The following is a 24,562-nucleotide window of genomic DNA, read 5'->3' as shown; positions in this document are numbered from 1 at the left end:
ACTGCATCATTTACCTGAAAAATCTGGTCGCTCTTATTAAACACTAGTAAATCCTCTATAACACTTACTTCCCCAACTGTTACATATCCCTGGGACAGTTAAGGAAAATAATGGCTGTGTGTACAGGGAGAGTACTAGTAACAGTGAGTTTGTACAGAACTGGAAATAGAAAGTATTTCTCTCTTTCCCTTTTTAAATATATGTGAATTATTTCAAATTAGATGGCCGTGTAAGCCTCTGAGTAAAATTCAGTTATGCTTCTTTAAAGAGTGTTTGATGGTCTGTATATACAAACACAGTACCTTAATTTTTTTTCCTTTTTTCACTTTAATTTAAATCAACAAACCTCCTGGGTTTATAGTAAAAATAGTTTTTATATTCTCTTTTTAAAAAGTTTTTTAAACATTTGTTTTATCTTGGTTTCCAAATGGAAATTTTTTTATACCAGAATACGTCTGAAGCTACTCGGAATCCTGCTTCTGTTTGTTAGAGAGACTTTCGCCATGAGTTCGGAGATGAGCAGAATACGCACTCTCAAGTTCAAATGTTACATTGCACTGGGCACATTGCCATGGTTCTCTGGGTTCTTGCTTTACACTCTGAGCATCCACATCTGATGGAGGCTTTGTTTCTGGGCTTACATGTCTCTGCTCTTCCTCTTCATCCTTTACCTTGTGCACAATAAAAAGATGCCTGTTGAGGGATATTTGAGAAGTATAACACAAGCCACAGTGCACACACTGGCATGTAGAGTTGTCAGTTTTGTGCTGGGGTATATGTTCCAGGAATTCTGTGCTGCTGTCTGCAGTGAAGCCACATTTTGCACACTTATACAGAGTTTTCAGTTTCTTGCCTTCGGGACTCAAAGTCTTATTTTCTTGTTCTAGTGCATCTTTAGCTGTTCTCTTGGGGCGAGATGCCTAGAAACCACAGAGAAAATAAATATGTAATAAAGCACTGGAATGTGTAGAATGTGACAAACAAGATAGGATTAGTGGTACCTGTTCATGGCCCCCACTCTGGGCTGGTGTGTCTCCAACTGATTTGGAATTTGTGGGAAGCTGGGGAAGTTCAGGATTTTTGATGCCGTGCATTAGAATGATGTGATTGGCCAACATGGAAGGCTTGACAAATGTTGGCTTATCTGTGCAGTAGCTGAAAGACAGGATAATACTTACAAGGAAACATACTCCATGCATTTTTTTTTTTTTTTTTTGCATTTTCTGCTGTGAGGTTACAAGTAATTCAAACTATTTTTTCAGCCTGGAATATATGAGATGGAGAAAATCAGCTAAGATATTGATTTGAATGGAAAACAACCAGAAGCACAGGTGTAAGCAGTTTTAAGCTGCATATCCAGGTATTATCAAATCAAGTGACTGGGACCTGTGGGAGCCCACACATGCACTTCATCTTTAATTTCACTACAGGTTAATAATAAAATGTAGTGTTATAGACACAATAAAGTCGGAAACTGGCACACCTAATTAAGTTAAAATATAACTTTTACTTTTTAATAGTTAAAAACCTGTTAAAACTAAGTAGAAAAGACAAGAAGAAGAAATACTGTGCACCCTAAATTAACTGTAGTGCGAGGTTCCTTTATATCAGTGCTGTCCAACTGGCGACCCCCCTCTGTGTGGCCCCCCACCTGTCTGGCTGCTTTGATGGCTTACTCTTGTGTAAGCTTTAAATGGTATCAGTACTGTGATTAACTGCCCCCCCCTGCATGGTTCTCACCTCAGATTCAGGCTGTAATCAGGCTGTATTGTTTAAATATGTAATCCCCTGTACTGTTCACACCATTTAATCTCTGCATTGTTCACCCCCTGCAGTGTTCACACCTCAGGCTCAGGCTGTAATCACCCACATTGTTCCCGTGTTCACACCTCAGGAGCAGTAGAAACCCCCAAATAATCCCTGCACACTACAAAAAGAACATATACTGAGGTGGTACTGCAATTAAAAGGTTTTTTAATATATAGTTATTGTGCAGACTGTAGGAGCAGTGCCAGCATTGTGTCACTGTATGCTGCCTGTGTGTGCCATACAGGCAGCATAGGGCAAGCAGAGTATGGCACACACAGGCAGGGTAGGGAAGGCAGAGTATGGCACACACAGGCAGAGTAGGGCAGGCAGAGTATGGCACACACAGACCAAGTTTGGCACAAACCAGCCAAGAATGGCACACACAGTGAAAGTATGGCACACGCAGGCAGGGTAGGGAAAGCAGAGTATGGCACACACAGGCAGAGTAGGGCAAGCAGAGTATGGCACACACAGGCCAAGTTTGGCACAAACCAGCCAAGAATGGCACACACAGTGAAAGTATGGCACACACAGGCAGGGTAGGGAAGGCAGAGTATGGCACACACAGGCAGGGTATGGCAGGCAGAGTATGGCGCACACACAGGCCAAGTATGGCACAAACCAGCCAAGAATGGCACACACAGTGAAAGTATGGCACACAGGCAGGGTAGGGCAGGCAGAGTATGGCACACTCAGGCAGGGTAGGGAAGGCAGAGTATGGCACACACAAAGGCAGAGTAGGACAGGCAGAGTATGGCACACACAAAGGCAGGGTAGGGTAGGCAGAGTATGGCACACAGGCAGGGTAGGGCAGGCAGAGTATGGAAGGTTTTTGCCGTACTACAACCATTAATATGGGTATGGTCATGTGATAACATGGGTGTGGTTTCAAGTGGGTGCGGTTTCAAAAAGGGGAGTGGTCAAAACTGGCTTCCATTATCGGCCCTCCACCACGTAGGTCGGAAAAATTCCGGCCCTCGGTACAACAGAAGTTGGACAGCACTGCTTTATATTATCAGATACAGGTTAATAATACACTTGGTACTTATCAGCCCCATATATTTGAATTGCAGAAAGTGTCCTATGTGACAGTAGCCTCTAGTGAGAAGAAACATGAAGTGCATATGTATGGAAAGTTATCTAAATATTTCCAATAAACAAATACTAAAAGCGAGAAAACAGAAAGGATAAACAGAAAAAGGGAAAATATGCAAATGGCCTCTTACCAGCATGTGTAATCTTTTTTTGTATCATGGTTATTTCTCATGTGTCTTTTTAAGCTGGCAGAAGAATTGAAGGAGCGTTCACACAGTCTGCATGGGTACCTCTTCATACACTAAATATAAAATAAGGATTATTACATCTGGTATATGCCAGGTAGGTGAATTAAAATGACCACTATGAGCTAGGCCTCACTGCCCAGCATCAGTAAGCAAGCCCACTAATGCTCCTGTGGGTGACTGGAAGCAAACTGCACAAACAATGCTCTGAAGTCTAGTGAAGAGACTTCCCAGAGGAGTAGAGGCTGTTATAAAAGCAAGCTGAGGACCAATTTCCAATTAATTTGTATTGGAATGATATTGGATGGGCAGGTGTCTGGATAGTTTTGACAATACTGTATAGTGCATCTTGCCGTGTTCTGATTTAAATTACTCAGCAACTAGTTACACTGCTCTTTGGCTTCTAATGATCAACAACATTTCTCTGCATCCAGATACATCACTCTTGGCTAGTTACATCATTTTTGCTGCTGATTGTTACCTCGGCTGCATTAAAGGACTTGTAACATCAACCAATAAAATGTATATTGTACTGTTACTTTGTAGTGGTAAGTTCTTTTAGAAATTCTACTACAGGTGTAATAAAAAACTGCTGTTTACCCATGAGGCAGCCATTCAATTTGAAATGGGCAATAAGGCATGTTTTCATAGCAGATAAAAAATAAGCTGGATAGGATACAAAGGTTTGTCTCTTAAAGGAAAAGTAACACTAACATTTTTTAAGTAAAAAAAAAAGCTATTCTACCCTGCACCAATAACTGCCCTATCCTGCAAACCACTTAGTATTTTAAATGCTTTAATAGAAAATACCTGCTAAAACTTGGCTTCCTGTCAATTGAAATAAGGCGAAGGAAGGAGCAGCATCCACTATGCGAAGATCGATTGATCGAGCCTAGCCTGACTCCTTCCTATACAGAAGGAAGGCTAGGGTCGATCAATCGATCGTCGCATAGTGGATGCTGCTCCTTCCTTCGCCGTATCGCCGTATTTCAATTGACAGGAAGCCAAGTTTTAGCAGTTATTTTCTATTAAAGCATTCAAAATACTAAGTGGTTTGCAGGATAGGGCAGTTATTGGTGCATGGTAGAATAGCTTTTTTACTTAAAATTTTAGTGTTACTTTTCCTTTAAAGGGGATGTTCTCCCTCGTTGCCTTATGCAGGGAAAATGTGCATTGTGCCCATGTGCAAAGTCCCAGTAGGGGGCTGAACCAGCAGCTGCTACTTTACATGCAAACAATATAATACTGCATTATGTCGAGAAAAAAAACATTGTGGGATAACAAACCAAACTGTATTATATTTGTATAATTAAAATTTGTGAAAATTTGTATTAACTGGCAAAACTATTTTTTATGATAAAAAATCAACACCTTTTATCACCCAATTTACATTTAAAAACATTACAGTGCTAAAATCCAATTTGGCTAAACACTTAAGTCAGCCAATATCATTAAAGGAGCAGTTCAGTGTAAAAATGAAAATGGACAAAATAGATAGACTGCACAAAATAAGAAATGTTTTCAATTTAGTTAGGCAAAAATGTAATCTATAAAGGCTGGAGCAGGCAGATGCCAAAAATAATGGCCAGAACACTACTTCTTCCTTTACAGCTCTCTAAGCTGTTAGCAGTCAGTAACCAATCAGTAACTTGAGGAGGGCCATAACTGTTCACTTAGTTTGCATTAGAATCTGACCTGTGTGCTCACAAACTAACTGAACAGTTATGTGACCTCCCCCTAAAGTCACTGACTAAGAGGTTAAAAAGCTGGAAGTAGTGTTCTGGCTATTATGTTAGACATCTGCTCACTACAGCCTTTATAGATTACATTTTTGCCTAACTATTTTAGAAATATTTTTTGTACAGTCTATTTTACCTAGTTTCATTTTTACACTGAACTTTTCCTTTAAATGAGTACTTGGAATTTTAGATTCATAACATCTGTAAAACAGGATTACAAGAGGCCAACAATACAGCAACAAGTATTTTCTGGATTATAGCACAAAATTGAAAATAAAACAGCACATCCCATAAACACATACCTTCCCATGACTTTTCTTCATATGGAACACATAAGTCTCTCTATCCAAGATCCACTCTGAGCATTCTCCACAGGTCCAACCTGCAAGTTTCATTTTGTGCTGTGATTCAGAGGATTCAGACTCTTTCTTGGCTGCAGGAGGAGGCAATACACTCTTGACTTGAGCCTTTGCTGCTGATGTGTCCTCACTTTTGTTTACTGCAGAGTCTGGCTTCTTCACGGGAGCTGCTGGCTCCTCAGGGGCTTTAGGAAGGCCATGCACAGCCTACAGTGGGGCCCAGATATAAAATACACCAGAGTCACAACATACACGTACAGAATCCAAGTGGCAATTTATACCTACAGTCTGGCACACAATCTTACCAAGGTTTTTAAACTATACTAAAAAAAAATTTTTTTAGCCATCATCTCTTCCCTTTCATCGACAAGACTTTGAAAATAGAACCATACATGCACCAAAATTACAGTACAAAAGTTTCATACAATGTTCGGTGCATGTATGGCAGGAGATGAGGCGACCAATATTGGCAAAAGCCTTGGATATCGGTTGTCTTGTCAATCAAGCGGGATGGAAAATTTTGATCGTAAGGCAAGCGTTTACCACTACAGACAAGGGTGGAATTCTTTTGTTCTAACTCCATATCTGATGATTCAGCTCTGAATGTTAGTGGAGGGTTCGAACGATCTTTCCTGCAACCACGGCCACTGTTGTAAATACAAATGTTTGTTGTACACTTGTAGCATATACCTATACAACGAAGAGTTCTGTCCATTTGGAACTAGTAGCAATAGCGCTATCCATAATAAAACTTATTTATCTATGGCAGTGCTGTCCAACTGGCGGCCCACGACCCCCCTCTGTGTGGCCCCCCACCTGTCTGGCTGCTTTGATGTATTACCATTGTATAACTTTTAAATGGTATCAATACTGAGATTAACTGCCCCCCCTGCATGGCTCTCACCTCAGATTCAGGCTGTAAGCCCTCTGTATTGTTTAAACATGTAATCCCCAGTGTTGTTCACACTTTTTAATCTATGCATTGTTTACCCCCTGCAGTGTTCACACCTCAGGCTCAGGCTGTAATCACCCACATTGTTCAACTGTTCACACCTCAGATCTGTGTGTAGGCAGAGTATGGCACATAGGCAGCATGGGGCAGGGAGGGTATGGCACAAACAGTCAGCATAGGACAGGGAGGGTATTAAACACACAGGCAGGGTAGGGCAGAGTATGGCACACACAGGCAGCATATGGCAGGTAGAGTATGGCACACAGGCAGGGTAGGGCAGAGTATGGCACACACAGGCAGCATATGGCAGGAAGAGTATGGCACACACAGGCAGGGTAGGGCAGGCAGAGTATGGCACACACAGGCAGGTTAGGGCAGAGTATGGCACACACAGGCAGCATATGGCAGACACAGGCATCATAGGGCAGGCAGAGTATGGCACACATAGGCAGCATATGGCAGACACAGGCATCATGGGGCAGGCAGAGTATAGCACACACAGGTAGCGTAGGGCAGGCAGAGTGCTACCCTATGCTGCCTGTGGGAGGTGAACCTGGCACAGGTTTGTTCTGGGAGTTTCCAGTTGGAAATAGCCAGTAAATGGTCCCTAAGGTGTGTAATTATGTACTGGGGGTTGCTGTGCTATCCACAGGGGAAGAGTCATATGGATTTTAGGGTGTGTGTTAATATGACATAATATAATACTTTCACATATGAATGATGGTTGATATCCCTGCAGTGAGGACCAAGCATTTGGGTTTTTGCTGCACTACCACCATTGTGATAAAATGGATGTGGTTTGAAGTGGGTGTGGTTTAAAAGGGGGGCCCTCCACCATGTATGCGCGAGAAATTTCGGCCCTCGGCATCGCAGAAGTTGGACAGCACTGATCTATGGGATTCTCTAATAAATTATAAAATCTGTAAAACAAGGGACAAGATCCATACCTAAAGACCCAAATGCATAAAAATGGAACCATTTATCTCTAACGCTACTGACATAGCATGAAGTGGTACCATGTGGGGGCAGTAACCATGGAAAAGCAAGCTGCTGTTAAAACTCCCTAATCAAATGCAAACAAAGTGCTGTCTTGTATAAAAAAAAAAAAAGGCATTGATTCAAGGGAAGAAAATATAATTTTGCCTCTTTATAGGTCTCTGGTAGAATGTAGAAGTTTTTAGAGTATGGTTTGGGCTATTATTGGCTTGGTTGCTTGATTTCTATCTGTTTCTTTTGAGTACATATAATGGGTGCCGAATACTTTATAGGTCTCTGGTAAGGCCTCATGCAGTTTTGGGGTCCAGTCCTTAAGAAGGATATTAATGAGCTGGAGAGAGTACAGAGATGTGCAACTAAACTGGTAAAGGAGATGGAAGGGTTAAACTATGCGGTTAGACAGTCAAGGTTGCACCAGAGGCCACCCCTTTAGATTAGGGGAACGGAACTTTCATTTGAAGCAGTGTAGGGGGTTTTTCACGGTGAGGGCAGTGATGTTGTGGAATGTCCTTTCTAGTGATGTTGTAATGGCAGATTCTGTTAATGCCATTTAGAGGGGCTTGGATGATTTCTTGAACAAGCATAGTATCCAAGGCTATTGTGATACTAAAGTCTACAGTTAATATTGATGTTGGTATATATAGTTTATGTATGTGAGTGTATAGATAGGTCAGTATAGGTTTGTGTGTGCTGGGTTTACTTGGAAGGGTTGAACTTGATGGACTCGGGTCTTTTTTCAACCCTATGTAACTATGCAATAGATCAATGCTACCGCGGGCAACTAACTGCTCTGCAATGCCTTTCCAATGGCAACAATAGGAGTCGTTGGTGAAAAGGCCTAGACATCACTTCAGCTTTCCAAAATCACTCAAAGTTTCCTCCCTCAGGCAACTTCACGCGACTTTGGAAAGCCGAAGCAATGCTTAACCCTTTCCAATGGCAACTCCTATTGTTGCCATTGGAAAGGCATTTTGGAGTATGTATGTATATCTTTATTTATAAAGCGCTACATATAATAGAATACATTAATACAAACGGGGTTAAAGATAATGGATAAATACAAAGTACAACAATAAATACAAATAAATACAAGGTACAGTTGCAATAAGAGTCAGAAACAAGATGAACGAGGTCCCTGCCCCGTAGAGCTTACAATCTATATGGTAGGGGTAACTAACAGAGTGGTTAAATAGATCTCTCCTACCGCAGGCGACTTCCTTGCTCCATAGGCCATCAGCCTTAAACTTATCAGAAGAAGCCCTTATTGCACCATCATAGCTGGCTTAACCCAACTCTAGCAGAAGAGATCCACTAAAGCCCATGTCTCACCTTGAGATGCTGCACTAGTAGCTGTTTTTGCATGTATGCAAGCTGGCACTCAGGGCACTTGAAAACGCTCACAAGTAGCGTGTTTGTGTTCTGGTAGAAGTGTTGGTGAAGGAGTCTCTTCTTATTGAAGACTGTCTCACAAGAGCACTTATAGATAATTCTACAAAATAAACAAAAAGAAATCAGCAATATCCACAAATTACAAGACTAGGTCATTCTAAATATAAAAATGTAAATTAGTTAGCCGAGAGAATTGTTATCTAATAAACCAAATAAATGCCGAGTCAGATGAAGCTTATATGAAAAAAACGGATATACTCATTAAAGGAATACTGTCATGGGAAAACAGTTAATAGAGCTTCTCCAGCAAAATCTTGTATTGAAATCAGTTTTTCAAAAACGCAAACAGATTTTTTTTTTTTTTTTAATATTTAATTTTGAAATTTCACATGGGACTACTAATATTAATCATTTTCCAGGGTGCCACAGTCATGTGACTTGTGCTCTGATAAACTTCAGTCATACTTTACTGCTGAGCTGCAAGTTGGAGTGATATCACCCCCCTCCTAGAAGCCGATCAGCACAACAATGGGAAGGTAGCAAGATAGCAGCTCCCAGTTGATATCAGAATAGCACTCAATAGTAAGCAATACAAGTCCAACTTGGGACTCTTCCAGTTACATGGGAGTAGAAGAAACAATAGATTATCTGAAAACAGTTCTAATGTGTAGCGCTGACTCCTTCTGAAAGCTCAGACTCAGGCACAATGAACTGAGATGGCTGCCTACACACCAATATTAAACCTTAAAAAAATTACGTTTGTTGGTTCAAGAATAAAACTTTAAATGGTAGAGTGAATTATTTGCTACGTAAACAGTGTAATTTGGAAATAAAAAGTATACAATAAAAATCATGACAGAATCCCTTTAACAAGAAATCTAGGAAGCATACAAACTGAATAAGCATCCTAGTGAAAGGGGAAAAATGGAATTACGAGAAATGCATTCCACTTACTGTGAGTTCTTGTGGTTTGCAGTAGGATGCTGGGCTGTGATATGGGCAGATGTACTCTCTGCATTCTTAAAAGCCATGGGGCAGAATGAGCACTTGTGGAACACTTCACAGTGCTTCTCCTGGATATGAGCTTTCAGCATTCCCAAAGACATAAACACCACACCACAGTGTATGCACCTATTAAAATGTTTCAAAAGACAAGCTAATTACAAGCTAATTACCAAGTCTTATTATATACTTGTGTACAGTGTTCAACAAAGGGGTGAACTAGTTCACCTATATCTGATGTTCAAGGCTACTTCCACATTTTATATAGGTTATATGCACACATTTACAAAATACACAAGAATATCCTGTGAATTATGTCATTAAAGTGGACCTGTCACCCAGTCATAAAAAGCTGTATAATAAAAGCCCTTTTCAAATTAAACAAGAAACCCCAAATCATTTTTATTAACACATCCATACCCATTATAAATGCATTTAAAAATCCCAGCTGTCAATCATATATTGCCTGCCCCACCTATATGCCTTAGGCATAGAGGTGGGGCAGTGAGTTACTTTCACTTTCAATTCAGAACTTCTTAGACGTTGCTGTCCTCCTCACATCCCCCCTCCCTCCTCACCATGTAATTGTGTAACCAATGCATGGATATGGGCATCAGGTCCCCCCATACTGGCACAGAAACAAGATTTTGGCAGGATGCAATGCCTGCTTTGATAACAGTGTCCACAAAATGGAACCTGCCTGCTTTCTGCAATTGTGAATTCCAAGGCTGAAGAAAATAAGATTAAAATCATTTATAGGGCTCTGGCACACGGGGGAGATTAGTCGCCCGCGATAAAACTCCCTGTTCGCGGGCGACTAATCTCCCCGAGTTGCTTACCCCTGCCATCCCACCGGCGAACATGTAAGTCGCCGGCGGGATGGCAGACGCGGCGGGGCGATTTCCTGGAAATCGCCGAAAAAGACTCGCGAGTCTTTTTCGGCGATTTGCGCGAAATCGCGCCGCCGCGTCTGCCATCCCGCCGGCGACTTACATGTTCGCCGGTGGGATGGCAGGGGTAGGCAACTCGGGGAGATTAGTCGCCCGCGAACAGGGAGTTAATCGCGGGCGACTAATCTCCCCCGTGTGCCAGAGCCCATATAGTGTAAGTAAAGTTTATTTTGCTTGACAAACACAACAGAAAACAATTTGGATTAAGGTGACAAGTCCACTTTAATGGTGCATAGTCATGTCATCACAATTTGTATTATAAAAAATAACATACGCCCTATTAGATATTAGCAGCCACCTTGTGCCTTTATATTGCTATGGAATATGTAATATCCTAATATTGTTAGAATTTACAATAGGAGGTACATTATTTCATAATTACACACACGTGCCAGTGCCTTGTACTTTTCTCAGGAAAATTACAGCACGTCGGTGCCTTTTTTAAAGAAAATGAGCAGTGACCCAGGTTAGGAAGTAAGCAACTATAATCACTAGGAAGTGCCTAAAACAGAAACCCCAGTGATACTACCTTTCATTCTCCTTTACATTTTTATATAAAATGTTACTTTATATTATGATGCTAGATATCACTCAATTAAAAAAATAAAGTTTGTTTTTTTTATAGAGTCACACAGGAATATGCAAACACACACAACATACTTTTTGCCTATTGCTTAAATAAAGTAAAAAAAAATATATGGTTTTTTTTTTTATTATTTCTTGTGCTAAAAAGTGCAGAAATTGAAGCTACACTTTTCTGGCTCTTGAAATGTAGCTAATGTACAGATAAGACCCCTGAGCTCATTATTTGTAGATTAACTAAGGCTAATGAAAAATGATATACTATCTCTGATAATGGAGAAACAGCAGATACACAACTACCCCATTTGTGCAGTAACTGCATTGAATTGCATTTGTCTGTCAATGTGCACAAAGGGCCACACTGTGCACCACTGGCCACACACGGTAAAACTGTAATCTTTTCAAAGATGTACGGTCATGGGAAAGATCATTGGGTAAAAAAGGAAAAGCAACTTTATTAAAAGTATAGGCAGGAAGTATTTGCAGCATAAGTTGTACTTATTTTGCTGATGTTAAAAAAAAAAAAAAAAAATAGATTGTGCATAGGTGTATACTGCCCCTTTAAATTAGAGAAGGTATCAACAGGTTTCATTTCTATTCAATATGGAAAGACTGTACCCACCGAAATGCCACCTTGCGTGTGTAGTGCAGACAGTTTCCCTTAACATGAGTCTGGAAATAGGCAGATCTACAGAGCACCCCGCACTCTGGGCAACAGTATGGAGATTTGTGTGTGTGAATGCGTTGGTGTGCTCCATAACTGCACTTATTAGGGAGCATCATCTGGCATACCTGGCAAGTCTGTTGGAAAGAAAAAGGAAAGACTTAGGGACAAGGTGATGGGTAAGAAAAAAAACATTTCTTGTCACTATTACTGAGTATGTTAGCCAAAGAACAATACAAACCTGGGAAGAGCACATTTATGGGCTGTGACAGACGGGGAGATTAGTCGCCGCGCAACAAATCTTCCTTGTCGCAGGCGACTAATCTCCCCGAAATGCCATCCCACTGGCGAGAATGTAAATCGCTGGTGGGATGGCATACACAGCGGTGCAATTTGCCAAAGTCGCAGAAGTTGCCTTGAGAGGAAACTTCTGTCACTTTGGCAAATCGCATCGCCACGTATGCCCTCCCACTGGCTACTTACATTCTTGCCGCTAGGATTGCATTACGGGGAGATTAGTCACCCACGACAAGGGAGATTTGTCGCACGGTGACTAAATCACCAAGCGAGCGGATCTTATAGTGTATGGGGACCTTTAGACACTTAAAGGGGAACTATCATGAATGGGAATCTGCTTATCTTGGCTCAATTCTGACAGGCAGATTGTGTTCTGAGCAGAGAAGAGTGGAGTGGTCCAACCATTCTTGACTGACATCTAAAGCTCAACCCCCACCGGCCCGTCTTTTTTTTCGGATAGAAAACCTGGAAAAGACTTTGAAGAACATCTAAAAATTCAACCCAATTCACCCTTACATTGTCTGACACTTTCCATCTCACTTATCTAAGTTACTAACAAACACACAGAAATTTATTTCTTGGTAATTTATGAGAAAAACATGAAAGAAGCCACATATCACTTGCTTTTAGTTTTTTTTTTGCTGAGCAGCAGCAATCGAGTTATTTGACACTAAGGCTCAGCAATTTGAAATGTACATGTCAAGTGAGCTGGCAGGTGGTGCTGGGAGCTGTAGTTAAACAATAACTTTAGGGCATCCATTTGCACATTCCCATAAAACTACAATTTGCCTTTTGTATAACTCAAACAAATGTTGTAGAAACAATAACTTGCATTATGGTTTGTGCAATAACATTGTAGTCACTCTTTATTTGTATGCAAGCTAATCAGAAAATATGGCTATTTTTTAAGAATACATAGACTGGCTTCAGGCAGGGTTTTAAATCATTATCATTCACTAGAAATGTTTTCTTTTTTACTGTTTCCAAACTGGGAACCACAAATTCAAGAGACATTACTCAGAAGGCAGATCAGCCAGGTCAGGGGAAAACTAAAATCCATCAGAAATATAAACAGTGGTGTAACTTATATGCCGCTGGGCCCCCCTGCAGAAAATCTTTAGAGGGGCCCAGTGTCTACTGAAGCCTAACCCACCCCATTTGCTGCAGTCAGACACATGCAAGTGAGTGCGCGTGCACCTTTGCTAGCACTGGATGCACAAGCTTTCAGTGGCTATAGAGGAAGCAGACCCCCATCCTGTGACTTAAGGGTCTGCTTTCTCTATAGTTAGGCCACTGAATTATAGTGTTTATACAAAGGTTTCCCTTGTTTTGCCTATACACTGTCTGGCACAGTTCAGCCTCTCCCCATGGTACATGTGCTGGCCACAAATTCCTGTAGCAGAGTAAATGCTACAGACTGGCCAATCAAGAAGCCTGAAAGCCTGGCTGGTCAGTCTACAGGAGAGCTCTGACTGAGAGACAGAGAGGTGTCTGTAAATCGAACATACAGAAATCTATGTGCCTGTACTCACACAGTTGCCTGTGCAGAGGTCTGTAATATTGCTGTAATTGACTTTGTTGTTATACCTGTATCTGGCTACTGAGGATTTGCCACAGCAAATCAGCTTTTTACTCTGCTCTGTCACTCACACATTTCTGCGTCACTGATGCAGACCAGGGAGCCAGAGATTTTGGAGAGTGGAGATCGGACACTGCTTCAATAATTAGCCATAACTTGGTAACGGTGCAAAATTTTTAAAAACTATAAATTGCTAAAATGTTTGTCTAGACTTTATATTTTCAATATAATAATAATATTTTTCATGGCTGTTCCCATTTAATTTTATTTATAGGGTAAGGAGGTAGCAATACCCCCCCCCACAAAAAAATGAATAAAATCTAATTCTATAAGCATGCCATTGGTGCACATAAAAAATAAATCTTTTAACATCTAGACATATTAAAGAACAAGGAAAGTACAAAATACGGTGCCAACGGTCAACTATTAGATTCAATGGGCGATACCTAACAAATTGGCAATTCCCTACTTTTCCTTAAGGAATAAGCCATACAGAACGGACTATCTTTTTTCCACTTTGTGTGTGTGTTTTTTTTTTTAAAGGTTACAACTTTTGCGTATTTTCTTTTTTGTACTTTGCGACAAAAAGCGCAACAAAATCGTATTGTCACGTCGAGTACTAAAGTTTCGGATTCATTCAAGCTTCGGTATTGTGAATTTCCTTGGGCCAGGTTGGAGCTGCAGAGTGCCATTGAGTCCACACACATATCATATACTACACACTATTTGTGCCCAGTCCACTTTAGGAAGTTCAGATAATAAATGTTCACAGGATTTCAGCAACATGTATTTGTAAATTTTCATTCATCCTACAACCCTAAAGCTGGCCATACACGTTAAGATTATTATAAGACTTTTATAGTTAACATAGGATTAAGCTTACCCTGAACCGATCGTTTAAAAGTACGATTTGTCCATCAACGAAAATGACCATTTTAAGCAATATCGTCAGTTGCAGCTAGGAAAACTGCCCATTTTCCAATTGTTTGCAGGACCAAGCAGGTAAATTTCATTGTTAATTACGAAAATTTTAAAACCTGCCCGAAGAATTTTATGACCAATGTCGAATGAAAAATCACTAGATGTGCAATCGTTCGGTGCCCACTAACCTTAGGATAATTTGACAGATTTGTTGGATCGCACTGAAATTGGTCATTAGGGGGAGAAAAATCTTAATGTGTATGGCCACCTTAATTCCAAGGGCAAAGAAAAATTCCAACATGTCACTCACAAACAAGGGATTCTCATCAAGCAGGGCCTTATTATTCCATTTAAAAGAGAAATGCTAATGGTGCCTAAGCCTCTTCTAAAAACAAAAGGAAACTTATTTATTAGCTGTAAGGCCAAGTAAAATGGAATGGGTTGGTGTTGTACCATGACCATGCCATTTGCTGGTTTGTATACCAATATTAGTCAGAAGTGGTGTCAAAGTAACTCTTGCAGCTGGATTTCTTCTCTCTGAACACAGAACAGTACACATTTCCTGTGCAGCCACAGCAAAGCTGCACTAGGAATGATAGATACACCAGTAAGTCCATGCTTACAGTGCTGTGTGACACAAAGCAGTCACAAGAAATACAACTAGATGGGTCATGGTGTAACAACAAAGCAGATATCACTGAAGAAAATTGAGCCAAAGAAATTAGCCCTAAGAAGACTGCTAAAGCAAAATAGCTGTTTTTTTCTTTATATTTTTTCACCAGTGGTAAATATGAAAACATATTGCGACTGAAATTCAAACCTCACTCACCAGTCCATCTTTTTCCTCAGCTACTCTCTGATAATGTCCTGCTAAACTAGTATAATCCTCCACTTGTTTCGAGCACTCCAGACACTTGAACCCATGGCGTATTAGTCCATATGGGTCTGCAAAAAGAGGCATAGCAGGTGGAGCACAGGAAGAAGTCCCAGACCACACTCCCAGTGGAGCACCTTGAGATAATGTCCGCTGGTTGGAGGAGGAAGTTTGAGAGGTAAGTGCTGTGGTAAGTAAAGATGTAGCTGACATCATCTGATCTGAGGAGATTGGCTTCATCATGAGCTGGGAACACTGCATGATCAGTCCTTTGCTCTTGTGTTCTCTGGCATGGCTCAGTAAGCTACATTTATTGTAGAACTGAACCATTTTTGAGCACTGGGTGCACATCACTTCAATATGAATGCTCCGTCTGTTATGATGTTGTAAAAGACTCTTTTCCAGGGCAAATGAGTCACCACACTCCAGGCAATTATAGCCAGAAGCTGGAAGCTTGATATTGGAGTCAGGTGGTGGGTTCAGATTAGGTGTATATGTTGGAACTGGGTTGGTGCTGTGTAGAAGCTTATTAAATGCCTCCACAATAACGGGAGCAGCTACTTTTACTTGGTGCACTAAAGGCACAGTCATAGGTGTGGCTTGCACATGGGTCGATTTTAGGACAGGCGTCTTTGTGGCTACACAAGTTGTAACACTATTAGGGACCAAATTGAGATTAGCAAGGTGAACTGCTTTAGGAAGCAATGTGGTTTGGTTAGATGTTGTCTTAGAGGAAGTTTGTGACTGTTTTTTGCACAGTGATGAATTAGAGAGCTTTACAGAACCATTGCCAGGATTTTGAAAACTAGAAGTAGGCATTCCTTTCTTTTTTTCGCCATTGGCATTAGCTACCTGGGGATTTACCACACTAGAACCATGGAGGGTGCTCCTGCCAGTGTTCTTTGTTTTATCTGGTTCACTTTCAAGCTGATCAGACTGTTTGATATCATCATGTGATGAGCTTTGAGCCAAAAGGCTTTCTGTAGACTTTACAAGATCATCTGATTCAATATCTGGTAAGATTCTGGTCACAGTTCTTTTTATCTCTCCAGATGACATCTTTATCGTCTTTATCCTCACTTTGGGGATAGCAGGTGGGGAGCCAGCACCAACTGATGGAGAGCCTCTGCTACTTGTATCACTACAGACACTCATAGGACTGTCTGGGGGTTTAGTGATCTTTTTAACCCCCTCCATAGGACTTTTGGGACTCTTGGGTGACTTTGGCATTTTAGGACTTCCCTTAACACAGTCTTTTAGTGGGGCTCCAGTATCTTTAGTGATATTAGAGACATCATCTTTAGTAGAAACAGCAACTTTCTTTGCCTGCAGTGCTACAAGAGCAGCCACACAGGAAGACAGCTTTGAATGAGCAGGTTTAATACGCTGGCGAGGAGGTATGGCAGAGGAGCCCATTGCTTCTGAAAATTCTTTCTCCTCTTTAACACTATTGTTCTCAGTATCTTTAAATGGAAGTGACCCTCCAATTAAGCTGTTAACATTCTCTAAGTCCTTTGTTTGCTCCTCAGTTTTTCCCTTCTCTGCTTCCTTGCAGTCTGTCCTTTGCTCTTTTTTGCAGTATTCATCGAACATACTGAGTTCTGTTTCTGGTGGCTTTCTCAAAAAATCCACCATACAGCCCTCAGAAGGAACATACATGGATGGTTGTGGGAAGTATGGAGACTCTGCTGGTTTTTGCTTACTGGGGATTCCATTATCTTTACATGAGTCCTCCGGTTCAGGGCTGGAAATTGGGCTGAATTGTGAAAATGTAGGTAAAGGCTCTGATTTGTGTGTCTCCAGCTTTTCTGTGTAGCCTCTACAACTATCCCCATTGATAAAACTGGCTTCAAATTTCCCATACCCTTGCCCCAAACTATTTGACTCTGCTCCAACCTCTGGGCTCCGAAACCCATTTTGAAGAAGAGTTGGTCCAATGTGGTTCCCTTCTTTTTCAGATGCCTCAAAAGACTCCTGGCGGCTGGTGTTCTTCACGATCACACTGACAGCAGGAACATCAGAAGCTTGCATTGACTGGGACAAGGATAAATTTTCATCCATGCACATTTCTGCTGCTTTAAGATGGTTTTCTGCTTCATCACTTGTAGATTGAATTGCTTCCTTTGCATCAAGGCTTGTGGCATCAGGGATATCAAATGCAGCCAGAAGATCATCAAAGTCTGGAGTCTTCATGTCCCCCATGACTGACAGTAGTACTATTGACACAGTATATAATCTGCAAAAGAAGAAAAGTCGCTAAAAGTTTCATGTTACAGAGATCATAAAGACACAAATTGAAAATTCACAAATTATGACTAGTCACTGAATAAAAAAGTCTCAACACATGCAGAAGATTTATTTTGATAATGCAAACTATGCAAAATATGATATATAGCTATTACATGTGATATAAGTAGTTCAATGTAAAAAATAAGTGAATTTATGAATGCTTAATATAATGCAGATCCATATCTAAGATGGTTAAATCTGAAATCTAATATACATTAGAAAAAAAGCCAAAAACATTGTGTAAATTATATAAATCCTGTTCATTACTATAACTTTACTGTAAAATTTATTTTGTAATAAAAAATGACACAATATTTAAGAAGGTAGTAAGGTATGTGTATTTTATTTGAACAGAGTTCAAAGTTTTTAATCCCAGTATACCGACCTATATAAATCAATATAACTATACTGTTGTGCATATTTTGGGGCACAAAACTACAAAGACTTGAGATATCATGGATCAGCAAACTAAACACATAGGGTAATATAAGGACAATATAACTGTAAATATAATTATTAATATAAATATAAAGTACTGTAAATAGTTTTTTAAATTTGCTTAAAATGCTCCCATATAGGTAAAGATACAACAAATGGACTTTGTAGAGCAGTATTTAAATGGCTATACATTTGCCTTGGTGCCCTAGGTGCTGACTATTGTTATTAATAAAAGGACAGAATGCCGCACACACAAGGGACTTCAAGAAAAAACAAAAAGTTTATTAATCCCAGGCTTTTTCCCAGAAGAAGAACACATTTAGTGTTCAAAAGGTTGGATTAATAAACATTCTGTCCATATATATATATATATATATATATATATATATATATATATATATATATATATATATATATATATATACACACATACATACAAGGAAGAGTGGAGCACACCCTATAGAGATGCAAATGCCTTGGGTGCTGGCTAAAAAGAGGAAATATATGGACAGAGAGCAGCACACACAAGGACTTTGGCAATAAAGTGAAAAAGTGTATTGAAAAAAATCCAACGTGGTTTGTCCCTGAAGAAGAGTACAGTCGGTACTCGAAATGTTGGATTTTTTTCAATACATTTTTTCACTTTATTGCCAAAGTCCTTGTGTGTATATGTATATGTATATATATATATATATATAAAACGGAAAAAAAAGGCTGCTGTCGCAGCCGAAACGTCACATGCATTTTTGCTAATAAATTTTTCCTTTATTTCTCATAAGACCTGTGAGTGCGGAACCTTGTATTTTCGTTACATTACTTTAAACCATTGTACTGCACCCAGGCATTTTTTTCAGATCTCTTAAGTGAGTGCCTGTTGAGACTTTGATATATATATATATATATATATTTTTTTTTTTTTTTTTTTCACACACAAAAAAAACCCCACAGACAAAAAAAAAAAAATCCCATGATCACACAATTTCTAACATCCCTTAGGTGTGCGACTTATCCCGCACTGCAAATTTCACACGTAACGTTACGTTAGTCATCACTGTGACTGTGTTTTTAACAATCACGGCAACTAATCGCCCTGTCTGTCTTTGCCCTTAGACACACAATGTATTGCTATCCCACACTTATCTTCTTTCATTGTGAAGTTATGGATTTTCGGACTTGAAGCCTCACTGCTTTTCAGAGGAACACTGCCACACTCACTATGGAAAGCAGAGACATCATTATCCCAGAATCCATCCCTTCACAATGAAACATAGTAAAGGGTGGGATTGCATTATTGTCTAAGATTAATGGGGATGGGGGACTAGTACCCATTAACATAGAAAGAATATCATAGGTTCCTTTCAAATTGAGGAATCAAGTATGTTTGTGTAGAAAAAAAATGCATTTATATTTGTAACTGGAAGTGCATGCAGTGTTTATGCCATTTTACATAAGCCAAACTGAATGAGCTCATGGCAAAACGGTGTATATTCTCTCATTAGAAACATTATGCAGTTCAGTGTCAAAAATATGTGTATGTGGCTAAATTAAATAATACTTTTACTGAAGATCAGGAATAATAAAAGAGAAATAATTATACAGTCACCTTTAAATAATTCCATTAGACTAGTGCTGTCTAACTTCTGTGGTACTAAGGGCTAAGGAATTTTTCTGACCTACATGGTGGAGAGCCAATAATGGAAGCCAGTTTTGACCACTCCCCTTTCTTAAACTGTACCTACTTCAAACCACACCTATGTTATTACAAGAGCTTTAAAGTCCATACTCACATTAATGGTGATAGTGCAGCAAAAACTCAAATGGTTAGTGCTCATTGTAGGGATATCCCTCTTCGTTCATATGTGAAAGAAGTTTATCATGTCATATTAAGACTTACCTCCCCTGTGAATAACGCAGCAACCCCCAGCACATAATTACACACCTTAGGGACCATATAACAACTATTTTCAAATGCTATTCAAATTACTATTTTCAAACAAACTCCCAGAACTAACCCCTGCCAAGGTCACCTTCCACAGGCAGCATAGGGAAGAGTATGGCACACAGAGGCAGCATAGGGCAGGCAGAGTATGGCACACACAAGCAGCACAGGGCAGGCAGGGTATGGCACACACAGGCAGCAAAGGACAGGCAGAGTGTGGCACACACAGGCAGCATAAGGCAGGCAGAGTGTGGCACACACATGCAGCAAAGGACAGGCAGAGTGTGGCACACACAGGCAGGGTAAGGCAGGCAGAGTATAGCACACACAGGCAGCATAGGGCAGGCAAAGTGTAGCACACACAGGCAGCAAAGGGCAGGCAGAGTATGGCACATACAGGCAGCAAAGGGCAGGCAGAGTATGGCACACATAGGCAGCATAGAGCAGGCAGAGTATGGCACACACAGGCAGCATAGAGCAGGCAGAGTATGGCACACATAGGCAGCAAAGGGCAGGCAGAGTATGGCACACACAGGCAGCATAGGGCAGGCAGAGTATGGCACACACAGGCAGGGTAGGACAGGCAGTACCTAGATTGACACAATTCTGGCACTGCCCCTACAGTCAGTCTGAGGTGTGAACAGGTGAACAATTTGGGAGCTTACAGTCTAAACCTAGGTGTGAAAAATGCAGGGACTAAAAGGTGTAAATAATACAGGATCATAAAGGTGTGAAAAATACATGGGATTACAGGTATGAATAATACAGGGGTTCACAGCCTGAATCTGAGATGTGAGAAATGCAGGGGGCCACTTAACATCTCAGTACTGATACCATTTACCACTGACACAAAGGTAAGCAGTCACAGAAGCCAGACAGGTGGGAGGCCACACTTGGGTGTGGGCCGCCAGTTGGACAGCACTGCATTAGACAATTACACTAGGAAAATCAATATGAACATATAGGGGATATTAAATTTAACTTGAAATTTATATAAAAACTAAAATAATAGCTGACTTTGGAAATTTTAAGTGCATTCCGTAGCAGGGCTGTGTATCAGAAACTGAGGAGTTGGAGAATTTATCTACCGACTCCGACTCCTCAGTTTCTGATACTTTCTACTCCGACTCTACGACTCCTCTGTTTTTAATATGCTAATGTATTTAGTGAAGCATACAGTCAATGAAAAGCATGCTTCATGATCACTCAACACATTCGTTTATGCACTGCGTGCATTGGGCTTTATTCCTATAGCAGAGAAGTAATTATGACTGTTTGTGAATTGGGACATTTAAACTTGCTTTATTTTTTTTTTTATTCCCATTTAAATTTAGTAGGAGTCGGTTCATTTTTTGCCGACTCCGACTCCAGGTACCCAAAATTGCCTCCGACTCAGACTCCACAGCCCTGTTCCGTAGACCAGGACTGTAAAACTGGAGGCCTGTGGACTAAATGATGCCCGCATTTTTGTGGTCCTCATTCAACCAATAAACTTTACAGATTATCATCATTTTATAAGAATTTGTCCCTCAAACATGTCTTCAGTTAACAGCTGCAAGTCCACAATATGAAAGAAGTTGGCACTGCCTTAGGCTACCTTTGAGATATCCAGAATGTGACTTTAAGGGCAGTGGCACACAGGAAGATTAGTAGCCTGCGACAAATCTCCCTTGCCGCAAACGACTAATCTCCCTGCAATTCCATCCCACCGGCAAGAATGTAAATCGGCGGTGGGATGGCATACATGTCGCTATGATTTCCCGAAGTTGCCTCTCAAGGAAACTTCGGGCGACTTCAGGAAATCGTAGCTCCATGTGTCTTCAAAAGATACACATAGATACTAGTAGCAGCGACTTGTTGTGGCTAATAAAATAGACAATGCTGATCTTTTACTGATAACCGTCTCTACATGTGTTTTAGCAGAGGCAAATCTCAGTATTGTCTATGGCAAGTTATTTTCTGGTGTCTAGTAGCTGTGGCAAGTAGCTGCTACTAAGTAGCTGTATGTGTCTTCACCCTAAGGGTAGTAGTAGCTCACCCTTAATGCCCTTATGTACACAGCCTTAAATAGATTTCACAGAATGCAATCATGAAACTCTGACTGTTACAACATATTGGATGTTTTTGTGTTGCATATTACTTTTTGAGTCATTATTGGTCATCACAAAAGGTAAGCATCTGCAGCTGACAGCAATCCGTTCAGACATTCAAGTCTGCATACTTCTACAGTCAACCATATCCAATTACATGAACTTATTACAAATCCAAATATGATTAACTTCAGAACTAAAAAAAAAAAAACATCCACTGATAAATAAAAAAAGATACAGACAATAAACATCTCAAGTACAGTCTCAGATGCAAGCCAATATCTAGCCATCCCATAGCTGGTACAGTATCTATCATCTATGTGCACTCAGCTAGCTTAGACTAGCCTGGGCGTTGGGCCAAATTATCAAATTAAAGTGGCGGGTATTTAGGCAGTCGGACAAAGGACCGCATTAATTTGATCATTTGGCCCAAGGGCGAAATTATAGGGTTAGCCCGATATTGCCTTTACCTTTAAAGGTAGTAGTAAAGGGACAAGGAAAGAAATGTTATTTTAATGAATACTGGACCACAGATCAAATGTGTCCATAACCACAAGAACTTTGAAGTTCCAGAACTGTGCCCCCCCCCCCCCTCCAAAAACCCTTAATTTCTGGGTTCCTTATATGAAGCCCTCTGCAGCCTTACAATAAATTTTTAAAAAAAAGTAATGCTTAGCCACTTTTTTATTGTATTACACAAAAAGTTTTGGAGTAGAAAGTCTTCTTAACTATATACTTCTTAAAAGACACATCACATAACATTATTTGGGGTGGGAGAGCAAATATGTTCCCACCAGAGCAGGGTAGTATACCTTGAGCACTGTGCCACCATATATGCCATTGATCCTACAATCCTCTTTGCTGCTCTTGATAGACCACATGCGCAGTATGTATTGTGTATGTGCAGAGGATTGCTGGGACATTGGCAGAGACAGTGGCATGGTTCTCAAAGATTAGTATCCGGTGCAATTTTCAGAAAACAGGAGCCTAGGGTCTAAGGTTAAGTGATTATATTCACTAGCAGGTTGTCTAACATATTGGCAACCCCCACTTGAATTTAACTTTTGGTAGACTGAAGGGTTAAGCTCACTTATGCACAAACTTTCTAGATGGACAAATCCACTCTAGCAGATGACAGCCTCAATGGCTGCTCTGCCATAAAGTTTAAAGGACCAATAACCTAATAAAATATGTTGTTTTATATTTACAGTTTGCATCTAGTTTATTTGCAAGTGCAGGAATAACATTTACTTGAAAACAAATGTGCTTTTTAATGTGAGGAAAGTTTCCATGCTACAGGTTTGTAGGGACAGATGAATGGCATTTCTCTCCTGTTTACCTTCTAGTGTAATTGTATTCTATACAGCTTATCTTGCATGTAAACATGTGCCCCATAGACCAGTTTCAACTTGAACTGCTGCCCCATTGCTACACAGCAGCTTATTTATATAAACTATAGCTGTACTTCTGAAGCAAACCCACAATTTTTACATTATAGTATAAAAGCATAGTTACATTATAGTTGAATGCACACAAACCCCCTTTGATTTATTTTGGTGTTACTGGCTCTTTAAAAACCCATATGCAATGAATAACATTAGGTGGTGCACATATATACAAAAAATATCCAAAACATGTTAAATTTTGTTAAAAGAACTGAGCCACGCAATGCTTCTGGTTCACTGTATATAGCGCCCAGTAAGTGTGTACAAGCCTGGCATACTTGTGGCACCCAACGTTTATATAACTACAGTTTCCAACTCGTGTGGCAGGGATGCTTCTGTAAAATATACAGCTTCTTATTATGGTTAAGAGGTAAACAATTCAAACGGTGAGGAAGAAATGCCTTTTATTGGAACATGTACATTATCTGCAGCTTGCTTGTATTTACTAGCTTGTTAAAGTTGTGTCATACTGCATGCAAGGATGCATTTGCAACATTACATATGAGAGCTCTCGGCATAGACTGTATGCCATGCCCTGCCCCCACAATATATTAGTCCCGATCTGTATATCTGCTCACATGCTCACCTCTATATTTGTATCATATGCCTTGCACCCTGGCACCTGTATTGGATCTATACACCCCCTCCCCATGTTACCAGCTATGGTAAAGTCCATATTCCGCCATGAGCGACAGGCCTACCCACCCCATTCATACTCACCCTGCCTCAAACAGTTCATCGATCACACGACAGCGCCCCAAGGGGCAGCTGGGCCCGGAGCCTATCGGGGGACCCGGGAATCAGCCAGACCAGTAGGCCGGAACCGGAGGAAACTAACATGGCGGAGAGGGACTGGGCCTTGGGAAGAGGAGGAGCGCTGGGTAGAAAGGGAGGGGAGGTGGGCCTGCGTGAGTAGAATGGTGGTTTAGGCTGAGGAAGGAGGAAGGGCCAAACTCTGAAGGCAGAGC

General features: G+C 40.6%; 1 protein-coding gene across 1 annotated transcript; it reads right to left on the bottom strand.

Annotated features, from left to right (window-relative positions):
- Positions 1-354: 354 nt before the first annotated feature.
- znf592 (zinc finger protein 592) lies at positions 355-24,562 on the bottom strand. The gene is given in 9 exon segments (NM_001078692.1): positions 355-920; positions 1,002-1,155; positions 3,036-3,145; positions 5,131-5,394; positions 8,465-8,624; positions 9,479-9,655; positions 11,681-11,859; positions 15,349-17,629; positions 24,315-24,562. Coding segments are annotated over 8 exon segments (3,750 nt in total). The 5' UTR covers positions 17,596-17,629; positions 24,315-24,562; the 3' UTR covers positions 355-461.

This window comes from Xenopus tropicalis, chromosome 3, assembly GCF_000004195.4.
Source record: "Xenopus tropicalis strain Nigerian chromosome 3, UCB_Xtro_10.0, whole genome shotgun sequence".
In the NCBI taxonomy this organism is placed as follows: domain Eukaryota; kingdom Metazoa; phylum Chordata; class Amphibia; order Anura; family Pipidae; genus Xenopus; species Xenopus tropicalis.
This window is presented reverse-complemented; position numbering and strand designations above follow the sequence as displayed.